Source organism: Pteropus vampyrus, unplaced genomic scaffold (genome assembly GCF_000151845.1).
Source record: "Pteropus vampyrus isolate Shadow unplaced genomic scaffold, Pvam_2.0 Scaffold816, whole genome shotgun sequence".
NCBI lineage: Eukaryota > Metazoa > Chordata > Mammalia > Chiroptera > Pteropodidae > Pteropus > Pteropus vampyrus.
The window spans coordinates 135,857-144,531 of record NW_011889597.1 but is presented as its reverse complement, the minus strand read 5'-3'; the positions used below and the strand labels follow the sequence as shown (position 1 = coordinate 144,531).

General features: G+C 44.4%; 1 protein-coding gene across 4 annotated transcripts in view; it reads left to right on the top strand.

Annotated features, from left to right (window-relative positions):
• The first annotated feature begins 1,396 nt into the window (after positions 1-1,396).
• CNNM2 (cyclin and CBS domain divalent metal cation transport mediator 2) overlaps positions 1,397-8,675 on the top strand; it is a 125,929-nt gene continuing 118,650 nt past the window's right edge. The window contains exon 1 of one of the 4 annotated variants that reach the window (XM_023526300.1): positions 1,397-3,290. In XM_023526300.1, coding sequence (XP_023382068.1) covers positions 1,670-3,290 — 1,621 coding nt within the window. In that variant the 5' untranslated portion in view covers positions 1,397-1,669. The remainder of the gene's footprint in view (positions 3,291-8,675) is intronic. The other 3 variants (XM_023526299.1, XM_011385811.2, XM_011385810.2) reach the window with 3 other exon arrangements.

Genomic DNA, 8,675 nt, shown 5'->3' with positions numbered 1-8,675 from the left:
GGGGAGTCTCTTGGAGAGAATGAGAACCAGGACAATCTGGCTGGAGCAGCAGGTGATGCTGTCAGAGAAATCAAAAGAGCCAGCAGACCTTTTAGAGCCTTTTTGGATAATGCAGGTACTGTGGCTTTTACTGTGATGAGATGGGAAGTCCAGAGGAGAATTTCAAACATGGGTGCCACAGGATCTGATTTAACAAGACCACTCTGGCTGCTGGGTGGAGAAGGGAAGGGGGCAGGTGTAGGAGAGGAGAGACCAGGAGAGACCAGTTAGGAGGCCACTGCAATTAGCTCTACCAGAAATTAATCAGTAAATGTGCTTGCAGAATACAAAAAGAGAAGGAAGCAAATTTTTTTTGGATATTTAAGTTGTAAGAACCCCCTCCCACAATTTAGCAGTTACTCTGCTACCGCCTCTCCTCCAGACACAGTGGGCTTGGGAGTCCTGGGCAGCTAGGTCTTCAGGACTTTTTTTCTCCTGAACAACCCATGAACCTAGCAGGGTTTGGTCAATATGGTTAAGTATGAGCCTTTGTGGGTCTGCTTGGGATGTCTGCCTCCTTGCATTTCCTAAACTTGCCTGGTTGCCTGTTAGAAATACAGATTCCTAGGTCCTACCCTTTCAGTAAGCATGAGATCCATGGAATATATACTTTCAGAGCATACGAGGGATTCTTATGACTTGGAAGGTGGGGAAACTGCTTAACTCTAACCTCCCCACCTTTGGCACATATTTTGGGGTTTGCCGCGGACTTGGAAAGATTGCAGGGCGCCCATGGAGCCTGCAGGTGGCGCCACCTGACCGCAAGCTGGAGAGTACTCGCGACCTATAGGGACAAGCGAGAGGCTCCAGGAGAGCGGGTCGCGCCGTGTTGGGGATACCTAGCCGCTACTTATCTCGCGAGGAGCGGCGCACACGAGTAGAAGAGGGAGGTGCGGCCAGTGCGCAGCTTCATTTTAGGACATTGTATCTTAAGCTGTCCCTAGTCGGCTTCTCGGGCTCCTAGGAAAGGAAGGCGCAGCCCCCTCTGCAAGGACATTGAGCACTGAGGAGCCTGCAACGCGATGCAGCGAGAACCAGCCACCTCGCTCTACAGGACAAAAGTCTAAGCACCCCAACCTGGGATTCGGATCTGCTACCGAGGTCCCTAAGAGAGCGGCGGGCTCGAGGACAACCCCTTTTCATTGGCAGCGGGACAGAAGGCCCCGCCCCCTTTCGTACAGCTCTCATCTGTGACTGGCTCTGAGACCTCGGCTGGCCACGCCTCCTCCCCTCGCACATACACAAGAGTCACGCGCCTTTCAGTTGGAAACTTGGCGTGCTGAGGAGGACCGTGGCTCTCATCTCTCCACCCACTTGCCTTGCCATTGGTCTGCGGTGCCGCTCACAACCACGCCCCCATTCCAGCCCCCTGGCTGGGAGGGCGGGCTCCGGCTTGTTATTGGCTGTTCGGCCTGCCTCTCGCGGGAGCGGCTGGCGCTCTCCCCTCCCTTTCCCGCCTCCCGCGAGTCTCCAGGTTCCTTAGCTGGCCCAAGCCGAGTCAGTGTCAGTCAGGGAGACGGACTGCTGAGCACCGGGTGCGGACGCTCGGTTGCAGTCTCGCGCAGGGGCCGGTGCCTGTACTCGTGCCGCCGAGTGGGAAGGATGAAGCGGCAGCTGGAGCAGCCACCCTATGATTGGCTGTGGCGCTTGTGAACCCGAAGTAAAGATGGCGGACGGGCAGGCAGCCGCCGCACTGCCCACTTGGAAGATGGCGGCGCGCCGCAGCTTCAGCGCCCGCGGCCGGGGGGTCCTGCAGGCGGCGGCGGAGCGGCTGCTGCCGCTGCTACTGCTGAGCTGCTGCTGTGGCGCGGGAGGCTGCGCAGCGGCCGGCGAGAACGAGGAGACGGTGATCATCGGGTTGCGGCTGGAGGACACGAACGACGTGTCGTTCATGGAAGGGGGGGCGCTGCGGGTGAGCGAGCGGACTCGGGTCAAGCTGCGGGTGTACGGGCAGAACATCAACAACGAGACGTGGTCCCGCATCGCCTTCACCGAGCATGAGCGGCGGCGCCACAACCCCGGCGAGCGCGGGCTGGGTGGCCCCGCGCCGCCAGAGCCGGACAGCGGCCCCCAGCGCTGCGGCATCCGTACATCAGATATCATCATCTTGCCCCATATCATTCTCAACCGCCGTACATCGGGCATCATTGAGATCGAAATCAAGCCACTGCGCAAGATGGAGAAGAGCAAGTCCTATTACCTGTGCACATCTCTGTCCACTCCAGCTCTGGGCGCCGGCGGCCCGGGGTCCGCGGGTGGCGCCGTCGGGGGCAAGGGCGGCTCCGGGGTAGCCGGGCTCCCGCCGCCCCCATGGGCCGAGACCACCTGGATTTACCACGATGGCGAGGACACCAAGATGATCGTGGGCGAGGAGAAGAAGTTCCTGCTGCCCTTTTGGTTGCAGGTGATCTTCATTTCGCTGCTCCTGTGTCTGTCGGGCATGTTCAGCGGCCTCAACCTGGGGCTTATGGCCCTGGACCCGATGGAGCTGCGTATCGTGCAGAACTGCGGCACCGAAAAGGAGAAGAATTACGCTAAGCGCATCGAGCCTGTGCGCAGGCAAGGCAACTACCTGCTGTGCTCGCTGCTGCTGGGCAACGTGCTGGTCAACACCACGCTCACCATCCTGCTCGACGACATCGCTGGTTCAGGCCTGGTGGCGGTGGTGGTCTCTACCATCGGCATCGTCATCTTTGGGGAGATCGTGCCACAGGCCATCTGCTCCCGGCACGGCCTGGCTGTAGGGGCCAACACCATCTTCCTCACCAAGTTTTTCATGATGATGACCTTCCCCGCTTCTTACCCAGTCAGCAAGCTGCTGGATTGCGTCCTGGGCCAGGAGATAGGCACAGTCTATAACCGGGAGAAACTGCTGGAGATGCTCCGGGTCACAGATCCCTACAACGACCTCGTTAAGGAGGAGCTGAACATCATCCAAGGGGCGCTGGAGCTCCGTACTAAGACTGTGGAGGACGTGATGACCCCGCTCCGGGACTGCTTCATGATCACTGGGGAAGCCATTCTGGACTTCAACACCATGTCGGAGATCATGGAGAGCGGCTACACTCGCATTCCGGTATTCGAGGGGGAGCGCTCCAACATCGTGGACCTCCTTTTTGTGAAAGACTTGGCCTTCGTGGATCCTGATGACTGTACTCCCTTGAAAACCATCACTAAATTTTATAACCACCCCTTGCACTTTGTTTTCAATGACACCAAGTTGGACGCTATGCTGGAAGAATTTAAGAAAGGTGGGAAATTTGGTCTTTCATTGGCTTGCTCTTTCTCTCTCTACATCCTTCTCCCTGCTTGAGCCCTCGACCCTCAGACCAGCCCCTCCCCCCCAAGCCGAGTTGACTGGAATTTCTCCTCTTTTTTAATTGCAAAGTTGAAAGGCGTCGCGGATTTGGGGATGGGTTGAACTAGTAAGCGCTTCTAGATTCTTTAAAAGCACAAGACTGCCATCACTTGCTTTTTCCCTTATCATAAAAGTAGGCTTCCTATTTTCTGTGCACGATACTCTTTCCGGCTCTCTGGTCTTGGGGGGGTCTACTGCATTCATTGCCGGGCTCTGAGAGGATAGATGAAAGGAGAGGCGGCTGATGCCATGGTATGCCATTTAGTTGACATGTACTAATCGCAGGCATTTGGAAAACATTTAATAGCTTTTCTAAACCCAACACAATCCTTTTCCTCCTCCTTAAACATTCACTGAAGTTTCAGAGATGGGAAGTGCAGTTTCAATAGCTTCTGTGCCTGGTTGTCTGGTGACCTGTGGGGGAAATCGAGATCTGCCTTTGATGGTAAGGGATGAGATAAGCCAAATATCGCCAAAAAAAAAAAATCACTTATTTGGATGCGGTTTGCCTTAGTTAGAAAAGAGGGTTTTTTAAACACTTAAGTTTTTTATTAATATGTAACTCGGAAAGACTAGAGGTAAGTTAACCTTTTACTAGGCTATATTTTGTCTAGCTTTCTTAGCTATTTGTTTATATTTACCTGACAAAAATTTCCCAAACTAAGTGCAGTTTTGGTAGAAAGCTTCAACTTTTAACAATGAGATGAATCCCTCTATTATGGTTTATTTATTTCTTGAGTCTTTCTGGTGTAAAAGTGTTCTTTTTAACCTTGATCACCTGGTGTATTAAATTGCAGTACGACTCCAAGTCAGCGCTCATTGTTCCAGGGAGTTTTAATAAGGAAGAGAAGTGCAGAGTCTGAGGCGCTCACCTTTCTTGCATGGTGGTTTGTTTGGTTTGTTTTACCATGTAATGTACAGATAAATAGCGACTCATACTATTATTACTGAAATTCTGCTTTTAAAAAGTTTCCAATAAATAGCTAGTGTTATTTGAAAACCGAGGGATGATGCTCAGGCATGTGCATGTATTAAAATGTCTATGTAACCTTTAATGACCTGATAGTCCTTAAAACTAAGTTTTCCTTCTTCAAAGAGAATTTTGATCACTGACAGTGGTCTTTCCACTGAAAAAGACCATATGTAAGGGGTGACACAGCTCGCTGGATGTGATGATCTGAACATACTCATAGAGTTGTGTGGTTGTCCTAATTTCATTTTCCTGTCTGAATAGGATCCTCTCTGGAACAGGATCACATTGCAGTAATTTTCAGATAAAGGAATAGAGCAGAATGTGCTTCTGAGATTGGTAATTTGCATTTAAAAGCAGAAGGAGATTCTTCTGGGTTCTTAAACAGTAAAAAGAAAATGACCATTATCTCTAGGTGACAGAGCTTCTTTTGGCAGTGTTATTGTTCTTTCACTGCTTAAGCTGTTAATTAGAGCATCTAACCAGTCTCTTTGATTTTGCAGTAATATCTGTAGTATAGAAGGATGTCTTGAAATGCTTGAAAATACCTCTGAAATACTTTTTTCTTTCTGTTGCTGAATTTCCCAGTATTGATACAGATGATTTATTCTCTCTGCTTTTTTTTTTTTTTAATTATTCAGAATATTTGCTCATCTACTGGTGGATTGATAGCACTAGTGTGTGCTCCTTGCTGAAAGATTCAATTCACTTATGTACCTTTTTCCTTTGAGAATTTAAGTCTGTATACCTCACAACTCATTAATCCTGCTTCTAACTCAAAATTTGCATTATTTTGAAATTTGTTTTTGGTTGTCCTTGAACGGTTTTCCTATGACTGATTTATTTTCATGAGGAACTTTTTTCCCGCAAAATTAATTACCTCTCACTATTTTTGAAATGTATCCCCTTAAATAATTGAACTATGAATATTTTCCCATGAATTTTAGAAAAATAGTAATGCACAACATTTTATTCTGTCCTTCACCAGAATGATGTATTTGGTATATTCAGGGTATATTCAAGCTACTGGAATATTTGGAAGAGCAGGCAAAGACAGTTGCAAATGGGAAATTTAAGCCATGATCTTAAAAGGATAGAGTGAATGGATGTTACTTAAACTACGAGAATAATTGATTTTTCACCTTCCTTTTCTTGATCTTTTTTTGATGAGTTTGGTCACTTTAACCTTACTAACGACTTTGTTAGTTCTTCTGTATGAGTTAAATATTTCACCTGACTTTTTTTTCATTTTCTAATTCAATTATGAAATAATATGAACAGTCAACTTCTTATTGTTTTTCTCTATTGAATAATGGCGTGTGAGTTGGTTTGAAGGCTTTTTCTTACTCTTTCACCTAACAATACCAGCTCCCCCAAACTGGTTAGATCATTAATCCAGATCTCATTGGAAATTACCCTTCCTAATTAAGAATGTCTGCATTGAAGCTTTTCCTGTATATAATTGTACATCATTGATCTGAGTTATTCTTTACTAAGGATGGGGAAAGTTTCTGTAATGTGGGAAGAAATGAAAGTCTACCTTTACATTAAGTATATATGAATGTCTTCTTTCTAATGATCAGAACTTTTGTCTGGCTACCAAGAAACTTAGCTTTCCTTGAGGTTGGAAGACAGTAATCATGCTAATTTTTCAGTTAGCTTGTTATTATTATTATTGTTTACTTATTTACTTTGTTCCAGGTACAGGGCTGAAAACACAAATCACCTTGTTTAAATTTCATAATAGCTGAGTAAAGCATTATCTCCATTTTACAAATGAGGAAATTGAGGCTTAGGTTAAATGATTTGTTCTAGGTTACACAATAATTTGTTGATACGGGGTTTTTAACTCAGGTCTGTGTGCCAGCCAACCATGCGCTCTTAACCATTCTATTATGGTGGCCCCTGGATCCTGATTTTACATTTCTGTTTTAATTGACTATGAGGTTTGGTCAAAACATAGCCTCAGAGCTTGTTGGGCAACAGACATAGAAATGTATTTAAACATATATCTACCTTTAAACCTAGTGCTTCTGTGATATTCTGCAGAATAGTTGGGGTCTCCACTTTTGCCATTAAAACAAATCACTTTTTGGCCTATGTGATCCTAAATCTAAAGAATTCTATTTCCAGTATTTCCACGTCAAACATAAATATTCATTTTGAAAATGTTTTATACTAACATTATAGTACACTAGTATGTGCTTTTTTGGTGAACTACTCTACACTGTTTTCCTAATAGCTGAAGTGCGTAGTAATGTTTTACTCTTCGTTTCTTATCTGTGTTGCAAGGGTGATTCAGAGTTTTGTGTTTAAATCTTGATTTTATTTACATTTTTTGTAGCCACCTATATGATAATTTGTTGCTAATGAGCATCCTTGGCAGCTCTGTCCCTCTGTGCTCCATGTAGTCAGGCTTTCTCTTTTTCATTAGTTTTGTAGTTCCTTATAAATCTAAATAAGAGAATAAAAGCAAATCCCACTAGAAGATTAGGAGAATTTTAGAAAAACCATCTATAGCAAAATAGTGTAGAGGAAGAAAAAGCTGAATTAAAGGTTGCTACTTTTGTGTGCAGAAAGCATTCTAGAGGCTTCCATTGACCTGATGATAAAAGCTTCCTAACAAAAGACTGGGGACTCTTAGCCACCTATTTGTCTACACTAGGGATGAATTTGAAGAATCAGTAACCAGTTATTGTTCTTCTGTTTTGTGTTGTTTACTTTTAGCTTTGTAACAGTTGCATTCTTCTATTGTAAAGCATGCTGTTTTATAGCTGCTAGGGACTTAGCCAGGCTGTTTTCTAGCTTTTTCTTAGCTAGGAACAGATAGGATCACCAGATAATGTTGTTCTTCAAGAGAAGAATGCAATGTATAGTTTTCACTTAAAACTTTAGGAGTACAGTTCTCTCTTCCTAGAACAGAAGCCTTTCCATGTTAATGTGCTGCAAGTTTAATATTAAAAACTTTTTTCTTCCCAAAATAAAGTGTTCCACTCGCCCAGAATCGAAGAGGATGTTTTTATTGGTGTTTAAAGGTATAAGTGGTGTTGGAGATTGGGCATAGTTGTTTCTATGATCTTGTATGTTTATTAATTTTATACAGTAATTCATGTTAAACTGTTATAATTGTGCACGTTTTTAAAATGTCCTTATGAAATATCCAGATAGTATAGAATCAGAGCTGGAAGGCGGCAGCTCAGGGATCACCTCATCCAGTGTTTGCAAAACTTACCAGGTAATAAGAATTACTTGGATCACTTACTAAGAATAAGGTCCCAGGTTTCACTCAGAAAACTCCTGAACATTCCAGAATCTCTAGAGAAGGAGGCTTGGAATCCATATTGTTAGTAGTTACTCTGAAGTAAGTCTTATGATTAGGTGAGTTTATGAAACATTGGCCTAGTCAGCCTCTTAAATAAGGAAAGTAAAGCCTGAGAGAGAACATTAAGTGACTCGCTTTAGGGCTACCTGCCTAGCTAGTAGCATCAACAGGACTGGAACCCATGTCTCCCCACTCTAGGACTGGAGTTCTTTTCACTCCAACAAGCAGGCCTTCTGGTCCCAAGTAGAAGGTACCTGTGTCATTGAAATGATCTGCATCATTGAAAAAGCAAATTTTCAAGTTTACCATTGATTTTTATTTGTCTTGTGATTTGGATGTCAGTATTTTTGATATCCTGGAGTCATGCCTTCTTTGACAGGCATTTTGTTGTATGGGAAATAAGTCTGGATGTGTGAACTCGTTTTATTTTAGCCTACTTTGAGTTTTTACATTGCTAAGATCAGACTAGGAGGGTATTTTGGAAATATCTAGATTTCTTGAAGCCTCACCTCAGGTAGTTAAATGTCATGTTTCTTTTGAGTTAACTTGTATCAGATATCCCTGAATCATGTTTTATTTTTGGTTGTTTCTTCTGTGAGATTAATGAAGGTCAGATTTGGGACCATTGGGTGCAGCTTCTTGGCTCTTTTAATTTTTGTTCACATACAGATTTGTAAAATTTCCATTGAAATATTTATCAAAGCATTTGAAGCATGTGTCCCATTCATCCATTTATGTACCCTTTTTTTCAGTTTTCTTCTTTTTTTAAAAAAAAAAAAAATAATGTAAGCTAAATTCTTACAGAGGATCATGTCTGATTTTTGGAGGTTATTTGTGATAGTAGGATCCCAGAAGCTTGAGTGTGGCCTTTTAGGTCTGGAAACCATAATTGAATACCAGCTCTGACTCAGTGTGATCCAGATGAAACAGGAAAGGACCTTGTTCTGCTTTTTCTCTTGGTTCTTTTGGGGATTACACACCACCTG